At 49.8% G+C, this 15,878-nt stretch overlaps 1 protein-coding gene across 1 annotated transcript; it reads left to right on the top strand.

Annotated features, from left to right (window-relative positions):
* The first annotated feature begins 924 nt into the window (after nt 1–924).
* On the top strand, nt 925–6,726 carry LOC116497811 (myelin protein zero-like protein 3). The gene is made up of 6 exons (XM_032201744.1): nt 925–994; nt 1,589–1,755; nt 2,762–2,972; nt 3,625–3,790; nt 4,601–4,658; nt 6,664–6,726. Exons 1-6 carry the CDS (start codon nt 925–927, stop codon nt 6,688–6,690), a joined length of 699 nt encoding a protein of 232 aa, XP_032057635.1. The 3' UTR covers nt 6,691–6,726.
* Nucleotides 6,727–15,878: the final 9,152 nt, after the last annotated feature.

The raw sequence follows: 15,878 nt of genomic DNA, 5'->3' as shown, positions 1-15,878 counted from the left end.
GTCCTGCTTCTCCCCATTATTCCTGGTGGACGACAAGCTGTGAGGTGCGATGCCTCTTGCCCTGACCCAGCAGACCTGCGCATCCCGCTGCGGTGCCCTGGATGTGGGCTGGCAGTAGCAGCCCTGGAGGCTGCCCTGAGCAAGTGATAATGGGGTGCTGCCACACTCAAGTTCACTTCAAAAACAACAGTGGCTGCCAGTGTTGTACCAGGCTTCCAAAAACACTACCACCAGTATTTCTCTGGATGCTGTTTACTGCCCCAGGCTGTCATCAGCACACCTTACTCCTGTGTTCAATCTTATTTAACACATACCCTGTATTTCCATTGACTTTATCTATCCAAGGCAAATAAAGTGCAAAATCATTAAAACCATTGAGCTATTACTGTATTTAACCAGCGCTAAAACAAAACATCAGCCTCTTTGTTTAAAAAGTAACTTTATGACTTTGTACCTCTAACTTTATGACTTTGTAACTCTACCTGTAATGTGCTGGCCACATTATCTGTTTGTACGATATTGTCTTCTATTATGTTCGTCATAAATAAACATGGTTTGTGGATAAAAGAGAGTGTAACTAAATGGTGTGACACTGAAGGAAGTCACTGTCCTACTGCAAACTCGGCACACCAAAACAAAACAAAAACTCGTGAAACTCGTGGTTTTTGTTTGTTTGTTTGTTTTGTTTTGTTTGTTTGTTTGTTTGTTTGTTTGTTTGTTTTCCCCGGGTTGTAAAGTACCAAAAAAGTAACAAACCACCCCAAAACAGAAACGGGCACCGCGGTATTCTCGGCGAGCCCTGCCGGGCCCCGTCCCCGGCTGCGAGGCGAGGCCCCGTGGCCATGGCGACGCGGCGCGGCCATCTTGGGGCGGCCCCCACCCTCACCTGGGCAGGTGAGCCGCCATGTTGCGGCGCTGAGCGCCATGCGGGGCGGCGGGGCGGCGGCGGCCGCCGGCGGCCTTCTCGTCCCGCGGGGGGCCCTGATCCTGCTCGGTAACGGGGCCGGGGCGGGTTTCTCCTCCTCCTCCGGGGGGCAGAGAGCTGCGGAGGGGCGGTGTGGGGCCGCCCCCGGCCGGGGCACGGCGCGGATGGGGGCTGCGGGGCTTGCTTTCCTCACCCTGCGCTCCGCTCCCGTGCCACTTTATTCCCCTCTCTGCTCGCTACACTTGAGATATCAACATTTCCAACTGGATTGTTTTTTCTTTGTCAATACTACTTTTTTTTTTTTTTTGTTTGTTTGTTTTTTTTTTGGCAGGACTAAAGCTAGCAGCTTGTGCTTCCTCAGCAGGCTGGCTGAATCAGTTTCTTCCCTTTAAAACTTCCTTACCTCCACGTCTAAAACTGTACGTTTTTGGGGGTATTTTCCAGATAAATACTTCTTGAGGCTCATTGCAGTCCCATAAAGAACAGGTTAGGGAAGTGATCTGCTTTGCTTTAATTTCATGATGGGGGTGGTGGTCGCTACTGTGCTTCCCTCTTCAGCCTGGGGTTAAGCTGCCCATCCATCGGTATGATCGGGGCACCATCACTCCCGTGCCTCACAAATAACAACCACCTAATCTTTGTCTTTTGTGCTTGTTCCAAAAGGTATCTGCAATGCTTTGTCCCTGGATATTAAAGCCAGCTCTAAAGTGCGAGCTTTTGTTGGTGAAAAAGTACAGCTGACATGCACATTCAAATCCAGTTCTCCCATCACTGAGAGTCTGACAGTGGACTGGACGTACCGGCCCCTCACGGGTGGTCAGATGGAGACAGTAAGTGAAGGAGGGAATCTTTTTGTACTGAAGATTGAACAGGTTTCTGTGCACGTTGAAAATCTGATGGTATCTTTTCCCCATTTGCCCTGCTGCGCTTATTCGTCGCTTTGAAGTGCGGGATTCTGCTTGTTTCTTTCTTTCCCATCAGTAATTGTTTTAGTGTCCTTTGGGCAAAAAGTATTCAATGTAAATGTGTACTAGCACAGAGGTGATTATGCAGACCTTTGGGTTTTGACATAAGCACTGCATTGTACACTACAGCTGTACATAGAATGACTGTAAAACATTTGAGTGGGAGTTTTCTTGAAGGCAGCTATGCCCTATTAATTCTGTGATGCAATCTACTCCTGATTTTACCTTGCAGTGGTAAAAACGTGTGCAATGACACTCTGAAGACAGTCATGATGACAGCCTCTGAGGTTTATGGGCTGCTACTTCTCTTGGCAGCAGCATTTTGAAATATAAGCATAAATACACAAATCAAAAAGGCGGCTGGAAGCCTCTCATTCAAGGCACAAACAGAAAATGTATCTTTACAGCTTACCAGTGACTAACACTTCCTGGAGAGTGTGAACTCATAGTGGTGTCCCTGTATCTGGGGTAAAAGGGAGCTGCCCTTATGAAATGTCTGTTAGGTCTTCACTAGTCGGGCAGGAAGTGCCAAAGTGCAGGAAGCAAATGCTGAAGAACTGCCGCGCTCTGTCTTGCATGACACAAGGAACAGACTCAACTTCTCAGCCGCAGATTTCCAGAGGGGAACAAGCTTGTCAGAAGGGTGATGATGACATATGTCAGTGCCATGGCTGGTAGATAAAAGCTTTGGAGTTCTAATGAAATGGGACAGATTCAGAATTATCAGATAGGAACTTGGAGAGTCTCCTGTCTGCAAGCTATTCTTTCTGACTTGTTAATATGCCTTCCTTTTCGTTTACAATACAAAAAGTAGTTTGGTTTCTTTGTAGAGTGTTTTACTAGAGCAATTATTGTCTTCCCCTTCTTTTAGATTTTTCATTATCAGTCTGTTGCCTACCCAACAACAGTGGGGAAGTTCAAAGACAGGATATCCTGGGTTGGGAACATTGCCAAGGGTGATGCTTCCATCGCTATCCAAAGCCCTGTGATGAGTGACAATGGGACGTTCATCTGCAGTGTGAAGAATCCTCCAGATGTGTACCACAACATTCCCCAGACAGTGCTGATAGTTACAGAGAGGGGTAAGCCTCCATTTCATAGCGTTCTCACTTGTGTGATACTGCTGCATTGTAGCTTCATCAGAACCTTAAAAATCGGAGCATTGCACAGGAAATTGATTCCCTGGATTTCCATGTAAGAATTACAGCAGGAATTACCTCAGCCCTTCATTCTGTACTAAATACATAGAGAACCACTGAATTTACTGGGGGCAGGAAGGAATGGAGGAAGCTGTGCTGATAACAAATCAAAAATGCATCCTTGTTCAGGAATTCCAGTCTCCAAATATTGTGTCAATAGAACAAGTGAGATTTTGGGGAAGTACTGGTCTAAAAATACTATCACACCACAAACTCTGATTCTTAGTAATACTTCATTTCCTTGTCTGCTCTGCGTGTGAGAACTACCCCAAATCTGAAGCTTGGACATGCTGACAAAGCTATGTCATCACCTGCCCACCTTTGGAGTTTTTTGCATATAAAAAAAAACATCCTACTGTGCTGGGTAGGTAATAAGGGTCCTACAGATTCCAAGACAAGTTGTTTCAAATTTACCAGCCCTGGGCTGTGTATGAAAATGCTGTCAGTCCTTCCTGGGTGAACGTTTTCCTCAGAGACTTCAGAAAGCAGAATTTCACTACTGTTACAGCTGCTCTGTTCTTTGTCTATCCCGCAGGCTTTTCCTTCCAGCTGACTTCAGCGGTGCTGCTGTCCATTTTAGTATTTCTCCCTTCCATCATTGTGGTCATTCTGATGTTGGTGAGGTTGGGAAGGAAATCTGGAGTGCTAAAGGAGAAAAAAAAATCAGGCTGCAAGAAATCCTCTATTGAAGTGTCCGATGAGTAAGTTCTGTCTGGAACCTAAAGCCTGTTTTTCCACCTTGGCCAATGATTCCTCACTGTCCTTCATTTCATAGCTGTCAGCATCTGCAGGTTGGCCACTGAGATCTTCCTCTCTATGAGCATAATTTAGCTAGTGAGTAGAAACCTTTGGAAAATCCATGTTTTGGAGCATAAAGTAAGTGCCGTACAGCCCTTTTTCTGTCAACGGCGTGAAGCCATGGAACTGAAGCAGTTTAGGGTTGGGTAGTCTTTCACTTCTGCAGTCAGATTTATTTTGCTTAAATCAGCAAAAGATATTTTGCTTTTGTGGGCTTTATGGGTTGTGTTTTGGTATGAAAGATCAGTAGCAACAAAACAGCATAATGCTATCTGGTTCCCTCAGTGCTGGCCTGAGCACAGCTGACAAGTCCCGAACAGGCTCTGGAGACTGGATTTCCATCTGAATTGGAGAGGACTGTGTGTTGTGAAGGGTCACCATGCTATAGTAGTGAGAGCAGCAAACTGCTGGAGTTACACCTGGTTTTGCAAAGAATTCATTCCGTGCTAAATTTTAGGACTGGACTTTTAATACAACGTTTTGATTTATTGTGGTAAGATTTTCCAGCCAAAAAGCACCTCTTACATTCTTCATGGCACTTGTTATATGAAATGTCTGCCTTTGAAAAAAGAGACCTGACACTCTCAATTCTTTGGAGGCTTGTTATGCAGAGCCACAAGGCAGTGTGGGAGAAGTAGAATTCATAGTCCATAGGAAATATTAGTGTGTGGTGGTGGGGAAAAGTCCATCCTCATCCTATGTTTGTTCTCCAGGTCTGAACACACAGACACCTGCTCAGGAAGACTGAAAGCTTGGTGTTTGAACTGTGTGGTAAGTGAAAGTTGCTATTTTCATAAGTGGTTTTGTCAAGATCAGCGCTCAGAGGAGGTGCACGAGCAGCAACCAGAGGTGTTGATAATTTCTCTGGGCTTTGGAGAACAGTCCCAGTTGGCTATGCTTATGCTCCATGGTGATTTCCACATTTTGGCTATCGGGGATAAGAACTGCTGGTCAGGGTGCGTTACTGGCAGCGGGAGCTGTCCCGAGATCCCCCAAAATGATTTTTTTTTTCTTTTGACTTTAAATGGAAGCTGATATTTCAAGACAAATATTAAGAATTTTAAGTGCTAACCGCTATACTGTGTAGCTTCTATAAAGGCTCTAGATAACCAGTTTGGGGTCTGGCAGGGCTATGGTGAGATGTGGAGGCAGGAACATTTCTTTACCCTGTTTCTGTGCAGATGGTAGCATGCTGCCTTCTGTCTTTCTTAGAGGTCTCCCTTCTTAGAACGCATTGGTCACAACAGAATCCTGCTGAACTCTTGTGGGTTTCGTGTTTGTTTTTGTGGGGTGTTCAGTTTGTTTGCTTCATGAAATGGGTGGTGTCCTCTAATTCTGTTCACTTGCTATACCCTAACAACAAGCCTCTGTTAATCTGATGTGTTGTGCTGGAACTACTGAATGTTTGCCATCTGCTGTATTTATTTTGCAAAACATACGTCTGAGGTGTGTGTGCTGGCTTTAGCAGCCCCAACACTAAGCGTGACACATTCCAGAGTAAGCTCACTAATATGCCTGCTTGGAGAGTGGTTTTGTTTTTGAACCTGGTGTCCTACAGAGCAAACCTAGCACAGACGCAGCTTTACATCGTCTATACGCAGCCAGGAAGTATGTTAAGGAGGATTTAAACGTATTGCTTGATTCACTGTTGTAATGCCAGTGATTTTAAATGCAGTAAATGTGTGAGCTTTCAGACTGATGTGTGCTGGTTGTTTCTACACTTTAATAGGTATAGAATGAAGAATGAGCAAATATACGATTTATGTATGAAATATTTATAATTCTTCACAGCTGTAACGGAGCAGCAGTATTGGCAACGAGTTTTGAGAGATGCAGGAAGCAGAAAATGCTTTATTCAAAGGGGAGGGCTGCAAAGGGAGGTGGGAAGGCTGTTGCAAGTGACGTGCTGGGGAGCGGGGAGGTACCTTTGCTTCGGTGCAAATGGAGAGATTGGGAAAAGATGGGAGCTCAGATACAGTGAGACGTGCTAATAGATGGAGATTGTGAAGGTTGAAAAATGTCTTCTCATCCTTTGAGAGCAGGCAAACTTGAACGTAGTTGTGGTGCTTTCATGTTGAGTAATTTGGCATTGGTTAGATACTTTGTTCTGATACTCATCTTAACAACTCTCTGAACACCATCTCGCTCGCTATAGGGAGTCTACTTTTTGAGGTTTCTGTAAAACACTTTCTCACACTTAATACTTTACCAAATAGTTAAAATTGCAATGTTGATGAAAAATTGCTCATAATTAAGATTACTGCAAAATTGGTAAGATTTCCCATATAGGGCTTGTATGTTTGAGCATCTTGCAAGCTGAGAGCTGCAGAGCCTGGTTGTGAGGATGCCATCAAATCATTACTGTGGTTAGAACAATAGATGATGGGGATCTGAGAGTATAGGGCTGTTCAGAGCTGAAACACCCAACAGCTTGTGCTGCTCTGGATCTGCTCTGCAGGAGTTAGGAGTGCATTTTAAGAAGACATCTTTCTGCACTTTGTCTTTTGCTTAAGTTTTAGCTCCTACCTCTTTTAAAACGGACCACATGTGTTGATTATCCAGTGACAATTTGTCTGTGTCTGTGGTAAGTCAAACAGACTTAGCTACAAGTGTTTATGTAACTACCAGTTCTAATTTGTTGAAGCACACCAGCAATTTGGAAAGCATTTATGCTCTTGTCTGAAGCCTAGCAGACTTATTTTTTTTTGTCAAATTCATTACTTGTTTCATGTCTTTGTACGTAGTCTCAATTTCTCTCTTCATACTCTCTCTTCAGGACACAGATGAGGAAGAGCCATACTGATGAGAGATCAAATTTATGGATAAAGAACAAAATTACAACACTGAAAATCTTGGCTAGAAAATACAAAGGCTGCTGGATAACCAATGCAGATTGAAGGACCCGTTCTCATCTTGGTATATCGGAATAATAATGCTGATGGGATAATTCACTCTTACCTATTTCAAAAATCATTATTTTGAGCTTCTTTCTAATTTATTGGGTGGCGGGGGGAATTCTCCTGAAACCTCCCTTCTCCAGTGCCTACAGAAACCTCGGTGCCTACAGCTGTGCAGCCTGTTTCCCACCAGCGGTCTGACAGTGTTTGTCTCTTAGTTTACTTTCTAATTTGTTTCCTCTGTGGTTGGTGATATCCCTCCTTTCCTGCACCCTTGAATTCAACCTGCCTGAAGAGCAGACTACTCCGGAGTGACACATCGGCTCTCTAAGGTCATCGTCAAGCACTGACAACGTATTCTTCTCATTTTCATTACAACATAGTAGCAAAGGACTTAGAACAGCCTGACTGAGTTGGTATATGGCATCCTTTGTCTTGGAGCAAAGAGAACCTACTGGTTTTTAATTGTTTCTTGGCTTGATCTACCACTTAATTACAGGATCAACATTTTGTTCCTAGCGTCTTCTTACTTTAAGTTGCCATCTGCACAGCAGTGTTACCTTACGTTGTTGAGCTTTATCTTTTTACTTGAACAGCTGCATTACTGGGTACATCTCCTACTTGCAGACATGAAGCACAATTCACATACAACTTATTTTTTAAAATCAGAAACGCAAATGAGGACTCCGTGTCTGTGGAAATGTAACCCCATCTACCTCAAGTACTGACTCAAGGAATCGTGCCAAGGAATGTTCCGTGTTCAGAAGAACTGTCTTGTTCCTCCTCTCTTCTGGTGAAATGGTTCATTTTTGGGAAACAGTTAAACATGTGTCAATACTGCCCTGTAAAAAAGAGCGTACGTTCTCTACCACCAACCTTGCCCAATAGCGTATAGCAGGGAGCAGTGGAATTCATAGAATTGTGTTCTTCACAGGAGAGGTGCTCCAGCCCTCTGATCATCTTCTGTGGCCCTCCTCCAACAGATCCACATCTTTCTTGTGCTGGGGGCTCCACAGTCTGGGTGCAGTACTCTGGGGGGCTCTCACAGCTCTGTTCTGATGCCTAAAGAGCTGCTGGTTTTTGCTTCCTTTTGGTGTGTGGCATCGATCAAATTGTCTTCTTCCATACGTTACAAGTTTACTGGAGGCTTTTATGTGCCGTTGCCAATAAATTGCACTGCTTTATCCTGGACTTTATTTGGCTGAGTACAGGTGGATATAGTTGAACGTGTAAAACTGCCATCCTGTGTTCTTGCTTAGCTATAAAAACTGCCATGGGATGGTGGGAAACGGCGTACTGAGCCCCCCTTCAGCAGCTCAGTGCTGGCTGCTGATGGCAGGTGTGGAGTTCCTGCCTGCCAAGCAGGTTAGCTGTAGATCTGCTTCTTCAGATAAAGAAATTGATTGTTCTCCTGTCTACAATAAAGTAATATGTAAAAAGGTTGTGCTTTGTGATGACACCGTGTTTCTACAACTCGAACTATCCTGAGAAAGGATGTTGGTGGGATGTGCAGCCTAGAGGAAGTGGCTTTCTTGTTCCACTTTCAGCCCTAGTACATCAGACAGTTCCCCATGGAAATGAATAACTTCTTTTCCAGATGTGCCTTCCACTCTTTGCAAAGAGTGGGCTAAATCCTGGGCAAATCTTTCTGGTGCAAAGCGGAATTGCCACCTTGAAGCTAACTGTGTTCTGGATCATAAAGGGTTTTGAGCATGGATAAAATTTACCTCTCTTGCCCTTTGCTTGCTGAGAGAAAGTTTTTCTGTGTACCCCTGCTGCTGGGGTAGTGAACAGTGAATGAATGCTGTGGTACTCCGTAGGAAAGGAAAGATGAAAATAAGCTTTCGGAGTGACTGAGGGGGGGGTGTAAGCAGATAGCAGCCTGTGCTGTGTGTCCTGCCTGTGTCTCAAAGTGGAGAAGCTGGCCATGATGTGAAAAGCATCCTGGCAGTGGCTCTGTAGGCAGTAAGATGCGTGCTTATCTCTGCCCCCGGACACTACTGGCAGTAATGCCCAGCAGAGCTGATGTTGCTTCCTGGCGATACCTCACCAGGACAAGACCCAGCCTGTGGGACTGACGAGGTGCTGCGCTGCTTGTTCTTCAACTGGATTCCCAAAGAGAAAGCCAGGAGGGAGCACAGGCTGTGAAAGGGTTGCTTGCCAAGGATTTCTTTGTTCTTGACTTCTCACATAACGACTGATGGCTCGGCCTGCTGTGGCAAAAGGAGTGGGACCCAGCCACGTCTGGACTGTCTTCTGAAGCTGCATTCCCACCGTGTGCTCCCAGGCAAATGCATCTGCCATTCTGCTCGCCTCTCTAGCAGTACCTTCTGCCTTGTGATTTGTCAGTACCCTCGATGTAGTCCTCAACTTCCTCTTGCGACTTAAAAGTGACCACCAAACTGAACTTAAATAAGAGACACGAAACCAAAGGCTGTTAGGTTTTCCATATCTTGCACGCACAACATCAAGACCATTTAGCATCTGATTAATTCAGAGGCCCCAAATAAGTCACCGAAGAGCCCTTTGTGCAAGAGACAAGTTGACTGCCCCAAAACACACCAGGTGAGTAATTTTTTGCTCTAGTATTTACATGATTTTGTTTCTTTTTCCTGAAAAGATTAGGGAGACATAGAAGTACTCAGAATTCAGATCCTAAGTAGGGAGATGTGAAGGCAGTGTGGTACCTACGCCTTTCTTCTTCAATCCATTTAGTAAAGGCTGCGATCCTGCGGGGGGCTTTGGGTATGTCAGCGTTGTAATATATGTAACAGCCTGGGTTGTTGGTTGCTGCCTTCAGCTGGTGCACGCACAGGGAGAGCCTGCAAAAGCGTGTTCCGAGACAGGACCAGAATTTATTCTGAGAAATAGGGTAAGAAGTCCAGGAAGGATTTGATGGCGAATAGGAACCGGAGCTTCAGTAACTCGGCGACAGAAAACCTTTGAATTTCTGAGCGTACAAATCCTGCACGCAGGCTTCTGTGTGCTGAGGGATTTACAAAGCTCGATGCAGTTTGAATTCCTGGGTTGGGGGTGGTCCTGGGGAAGCGTATCTCTGGTGCAGTTCTAAGGCTTTCGGCAGCATTGCTGAGCAAACAAGAGGAGGAAAGTAGGCTGCTCGGGCCTGCTGCGCTGAGGCACAGTGCATGAGCTGAGCATGAGTCGTGCAGTGTTTGTAGGTCATGTGTGCACAAGTGCGGGTTATGCAGCAAATTGTGTCTTGGCAGAAATGCAAACAGCACAGTCAAACCACACAACTCTCTCCCCTCCACCTCCACAAAACCCAGCCCCCAAACAGGTCATGGGTTTTGCACGGCACATCTGAGAGAATTACAGGAGGCTTGCTGCCACTTTTAGGGATTTTTTTTTCTGGAAGGGGAGGATGGTGACAAGCTGAGGTGGTTTTGCGTCCCTGACTGTAGGTAGCGATGCCATGTGCTGCCTGCAGAGCCTTCGTGACTGTTTGACCCATGCAGCTAACTCGGGGCCTGCAATCCTGTCTGAGCCTGTAAAAGTGTTTCTGAGCTTCCTTCACTGAGAAAAATGTATTTAGAAAGAAAAAAGGAGGCAGGGAAACAAGTCTGGCCATGAAAAGAGACGGAAGGTTTAGCAGGGGATCAGCAGTGGCAGGGTGGAGGCGTTTGCTGCTCCCTGCTCGCTCTTGCTGATCCGTGTGCGCTGCTGTGCTGCTGCACGGGGCTGGCACGGCCCCCTCGCCGCCCCGCAGCCCCTGCCAGCCATTTGCATGCGGTGCTATTTTCACTCTCGGTTCCGTAGGGAGGGCAGGGGTTTAGGTGCTGCCTCCAGAAGCTTGGTGCCCCCAGCTGCAGGGCCGTGGCTGGGGCTTTCTGCTCCGCAGCACTGAAGGGAGCAGCGGATCTCGGGGTGGTAGGAGAAATGTCGGGTGTTCGCCTTACGTATTTCCTCTGACACCTCTGGATGGATTCTTGGGGTGAGCAGCTGGGACCCTTCCCAAATCCAAGCTTTAGTGAAGCTGGTCTCTGGTCTAGAGGGCCTCTGGCTTTCATGGTGGAAGAAAAACGAGAGAAGCTAATGAGATTTCAGATATGATTCATCTCTTCTTGGTTTTATTCCTGCAGCAAGATGTGCCTGTATTGAAAAACGTACACGGGTAATGGCAGCCTAAGGTCAAACAGTTGCAAGTGCAGGCTCTCCAGGCTGGAGGGGTTTTCTCAGTAACTTTTTCCCCTTAACTATGTTTACCAGTTTTGAACAGGCTTAGCTTTGAATCACGGAGCAGAGACACAGCGAGCAGCAGGGTTCCGGCTCTTACCTGCCTGTGATCCATGCGTGAACACCAGCTGGCACGTTCCTCGGGCTGCAGGATGTCTGCATGGCATAGAAAGGAGGCACCAACTTGATATGGAGGGACACGCAGCACGTCAAACCGAGTACAGTAGCAAAATATGGCATTATTTGGGTAGACCCCGAAAGGTTCTAGCAGAAATTCTCACCATGTGCAGCGCCCTGGAGCAAGGACGTTATTTCTAGGGCAGGGGGCTTGTGATTTTAGGATCCGTATTCAAACTTGTCTGAGTCTGTAGGAGAAAAAAACCATCCCATTGTTTTTTCAGCAGTTAACATCATGAAGATCTCAGTTGAGATGCTGGGGACTCGACCCCCAAACCACCGGAAAGATACATAAGATAGGGGAAATGCAAAGGTATTTCAGGCTGAGCCCTCCCCCGGTCTCTCTCTGCCTTCCTTTCTAGGGCTCGGAGCAGTCTCAAAGCAGACACATCTGACAGCTGTGCTTCACTGAATCGTAGGCTCCTAGCTGGGACGGTGGCTAACTCAGAAGCTGAACATCCAGGGGAGCAAAGATCGTGTCCAACTCTGAAGAAATAGAGGGTCTTGTACTAACCCTGGGGTCCAGCTCAGCTGCAAGCAGTTGGTGTCCTTCCCGAGGGGACTCTGGTGCATGTGTCACCTCTGCTGCTCCGCTTGGAATAAGATGAAGGTGATATTGAGCCTGGCTCTGGTGCTGGCATTGCTGGGTAAGCTCTAAGTCCTTCTGGTGGCCTTATCTACCTGGCCTGCTTTCCCCTGCTGAAAGACCTCGTGTGTCCTCTCTTTCTGCTGTGAGAACCTCTTGGGGCTTTGCAGGTACACAGGGCCGGGAACATTAGGCATAGCAGTAACTTCCCTGGTGTCTGTGTGCTGCGTGTTTCCTTCCTGCACGACTCCCAGATATATATGGGCTTGGAATTGCAACAGCATCCATCATCCCTGCGTGGAGGCCTGTATTTACTCTGAGGCTCCAAGGCTTTGGAAGAAGTAAAGCAGCTTTACCAAGCATAAGTACAGGGAAAGGTTTCCAAGCTATTGATTTTGGCTCTGCTCAAGGCAACTGGCTCGCTTGGTCTCTGCTGCTGGCAAATATTGCTCATATTTGGCTCCACAGCTGGTCAAGCCCCAAAGAAACTAGTTTGGGGAGCTGTAGCACTTTGCATTTATTATTTACAGGGCATCAGACAAGTACTTGGTGCTTTGCCAGGGCCCAGCCCTTGGTGGCTCGTGGAAGGACTGAGCAGAGTGGCTCAGGCACCAGGTAAAACGTACCTGGTGCGTGGCTCCCAGCTGAACCAGCTCACCCAGTCCTGGGCAAACGAGTGGTAGAGACCCAGCTGCTCTTCTTGCTGCGTTCTGCTCTGTTTCTCTCTCTTGCAGCTGGTAGTGCTTCCCTCCTGCAGCATTGCCACAGCTCTGCTCTGCCCTGTCTTGCCAAGCAGGTGCCTCTCTGTTGCCATTTTCATCTCACAGACCTGGGGGCACGGAGGCTTTCTCAGGACAAACTTACGGTGCCTTTTCTGCCCTGCTTCTTTCCCATTCCTAACACATGTTTTGTGCTCCCCCACACACCCCATGACAGCAACTTCTTCATGCTGCTTTTGTCAGCTCTGTGCTTTCTGATGTTCCTCTGTTTTGTTTTGGTCTGTTTTGGTTTGGTTTTCCACTGCCCCACTTCTCTAGAAACCCGTAGTGGTATTTATGTGGCCAGATGCATTCAAGCCGAGGCCAGGAGCCTTGTGAGCAAGAGGTGAGGAAGCCAAATGGGCAGGTTGTGAAAGGAGGAACTGAAATTCATGTGAAGGGGTTGAGTTGCCCCTGGCCTCTTGTAGATGAGAGTGGCACTGGTTCTCCCAGCCAGTGACTCACAGGAGCGGCCATGCAGGAGCTGCAGCCTTCGGCTCCGGCACGCAGAGGGCTGGGGTTGAGCGACGAGTTCTGAGCTGCCTTCCCCACTTCCCTTCGATGAGGCTTGTTGAGTGAGCGCAGCAGCCCTCGGTGTCTGGTGGCCGGGAGGATGTGCTGCCCCACATCCCAGGCACGCCAGAAGCAGGGGTCAGGGAGAGGCTTTGGCCGCAGGGAGAGGCTCCCTGCTGTGCTCCGGGCTGCTCAGTGCCGCTCGCCCCGCGTTTGTCTGGAGAGGAGACGCCTATGGGGACAGGCGGGCTGCACCCGGCTGTCCTCCCCGGCCTCATCCTGCTGTCCTTGTGCCTGGCAGAGAGATGCAGCGGCTCTGGCTGGGTGTTCACACAGCCTCAGCTTCGAGCCGGCGCTGGGGACTCTGTCCTGCTGCAGTGCCTCCTCCGAGACGCGGCAGACGAGAGCTGGACGATGGTGAAGGTGGACTGGCTGCACGTGCCGGGAGCAGGCACGCAGAAGGTGGGTCAGGACCAGGGGGCTGGTGGGGGGCAGGCGGCAGGGGAGGGGGAGTGAAGCAGCCCTGCTGCTCTCGGGAGGCTTTGGGGAAGCTGCCTGGCCCCGGCTGCCACGGGAGGAAAGTTCCCCAGCTGCGTGCTGCGGGGGAACCCTGGCACTGGTGGCTGTGTCAGGGGCTTTCCAGGAGGGTGTGGGTGTGAGACGCGCTCTTGTGCTGTGTGGGGGGAGAGGGAGAGGCTGCAGCCCCTGCTGTGGAGCAGGGGACGGATGCAGGGCAGGGCCCTGTCCCCTGGGCTCCGTTCACCTGGAGCTCTGTGTGTCCCGGCAGGAGGAGATGGTGTTTTATTACTACAGCAACTGCAGCATCTCCGTGGGCCGCTACCGGGACCGGGTGCAGTGGCAGGGGGACATCTCCCGCTGGGACGGCTCCATCCAGCTGCAGGGCGTGCAGGTGAACGACAGCGGCAAGTACCTGTGTGAGATGCGGCTGCTGCAGCACAGCAGCATCTTCAAGAACCACACGGTGCTGCACATCAGCCCCATGGCACGGACAGGTACGTGTCCCTTATGGCCTCCCCTCACTTTTCACCCTTCAGACCCCTCACAGAAGCTTCCAGAGCTGCCACCAGGGTTCTTACGTGGTAGTGCCCGATCCCTGCGGGTTCCAGCCCCTGCCTTGGTGTCTCCCCAGCAGGTCAAGGAGCAGCGAGTGCCCAGGGCTCTGCGGTCCTGGGAGACAGCGGGCTTTGGGCTGTGACTGTGGGCTGTGGCTCTGTGGCCGTGGTGCTGGCATTCCTGGCGGGACGCACCCTGAGGAAGAGGTACCGATATCAGCTTTGGGTTTATGGGGCTGAGCAGAGCACCTCCTTGTGTCCCTCCTGCAGAGTTCTCCCTGGCCAGGCACCACCCTGACCTGCTGGAGCCGCGGGGAAGCAGACGCCCCGCTGGGTGCCCCTGCCCCCGAAGCAGGCTGTGGGCTCCTGCTGCCCTCTAGTGTCACGCCGCCCTGCCCGGTCTCCCCTTTGCTCCCAAAGCTCCCGGGCTGTCTGCTGCTGGCAGAGCCTGCGCCCTTCTTGGTGGGGGGCAGCTTTGGGCATTTGGGGCACTGTGGGTCTGTGGGACGGGAGTGAAGTGTGATGAGCTCCCTGTGGGAGCCAGCCTCAGCTGGCAGCAGCAGGGTGGCCTGGCCAAGGTGCATCTGAAGGGGTCCCAGTGTCCTAGGAGGGGGGGGACCAAGGACATCAGGAGCAGGTGATGCGTCCTGCTGGAGGTGACACCAGTGTTGCTTTCCCTCAAGGTCTGCAGCCAACACGGCTCTGGAGAGGAGCAGAAAAGAGGACAGTAAGGACAAAGCCAAGGTGAGAGCTCAGGCAGAGCCAAGGGGGGGGGGAGCACAGCTCTCCTGCCCTGCTGGGGGCTCCTGCACACCTGCTGGGTGCCAAAGAGAAGGGGAGGGATGGGGCAGCCAGCACTGCGAGGCAGGGGCTGAGGCTGTCCCCCCGTGAGGCCACCGAGGCTCCTTGCTGAGGCGACACCACTCGGTTCGGGACCCAGTTTGGGGCAGGCACTGATTCAGGGTGGGTTGGTGCTCCTGCAGCATTCCCTGGGGCTGGGGACGGGTTTGTCCTCCCACGGGATGGCTGCAGCTTGCCTCCTGAGCAGCCACGGCTGCGTGTCCTCAGGGTGCTCCTGACATGGGGTGGGCGCTGTGGGGCACAGCGCTGTGGGAATGAATCCTGTGCTGGCTGATGGTGAGGTGCTGCAGCTGTTGGCACTGACCAAAAAAAAAGAAGAAAAAAAAAAAAAAAAGTTGGAAACTCTCATCCTGCTCTCCCCTCACAGGAAGGGATTTACTGCTCAATGCCCGGAGCTGAGGCACCCAAGGCTGAACAGGACGCAAGGAAGAAGAAGAAAGCTGAGGAGACCTACATAACCATGGTGAGCGGGGAGCAGCTGCCCCAAACTGCAGCAGGCACGGGCAGGGGATTCCTGCAGCTGTAGGGTCTTTCCCCTCTGGTGTGGTCTTGCCTAGACCTGACCTTCCAGCAGCATCCCTCATCCCTGCCCGCTCCAAAGGGGCCCTGATGCCTGCGAGGGGCTCACAGCCTGTCTCCTTGCAGCACCCCTCTTTCTTCCGTGAGAACGGCATCTACGTGGAGCTGGCCAGGAGGGTGATCCCGGCAGAGTGGATGGAAGAGGGCAGATGGGATGAGAGACCAAGCGAGGATCCCTACAGCAGACCACAGGAGGCCCTTCCCTGTCCCCCAGAGAGCGAGAAATAACCGTGCTGGGGGACGTAAGCTCCTTAACCAGCTGTGTGCTCAAGACATCTTTGTTCCTTTGGTGGGCCAGCGTGGTGCTGCTGTCAGCCCTTCCTCTAAGCAGTGTCGCTGCTTCGCTCTTATCT

This window comes from Aythya fuligula, chromosome 22 (genome assembly GCF_009819795.1).
Source record: "Aythya fuligula isolate bAytFul2 chromosome 22, bAytFul2.pri, whole genome shotgun sequence".
NCBI lineage: Eukaryota > Metazoa > Chordata > Aves > Anseriformes > Anatidae > Aythya > Aythya fuligula.
Note: the sequence above shows the minus strand (reverse complement) of the source record. Positions and strands in the feature narration are given on the sequence as shown.

Excerpts from the sequence above, each read along its gene's own strand:
- LOC116497811 (XM_032201744.1), top strand. The coding sequence starts at position 925 with ATGCGGGGCGGCGGGGCGGCGGCGGCCGCCGGCGGCCTTCTCGTCCCG. Across the intron at positions 2,973-3,624 it reads GCTGATAGTTACAGAGAGGG|GCTTTTCCTTCCAGCTGACT; the intron begins GTAAGCCTCCAT and ends TCTATCCCGCAG. Across the intron at positions 3,791-4,600 it reads TCTATTGAAGTGTCCGATGA|GTCTGAACACACAGACACCT; the intron begins GTAAGTTCTGTC and ends TTTGTTCTCCAG.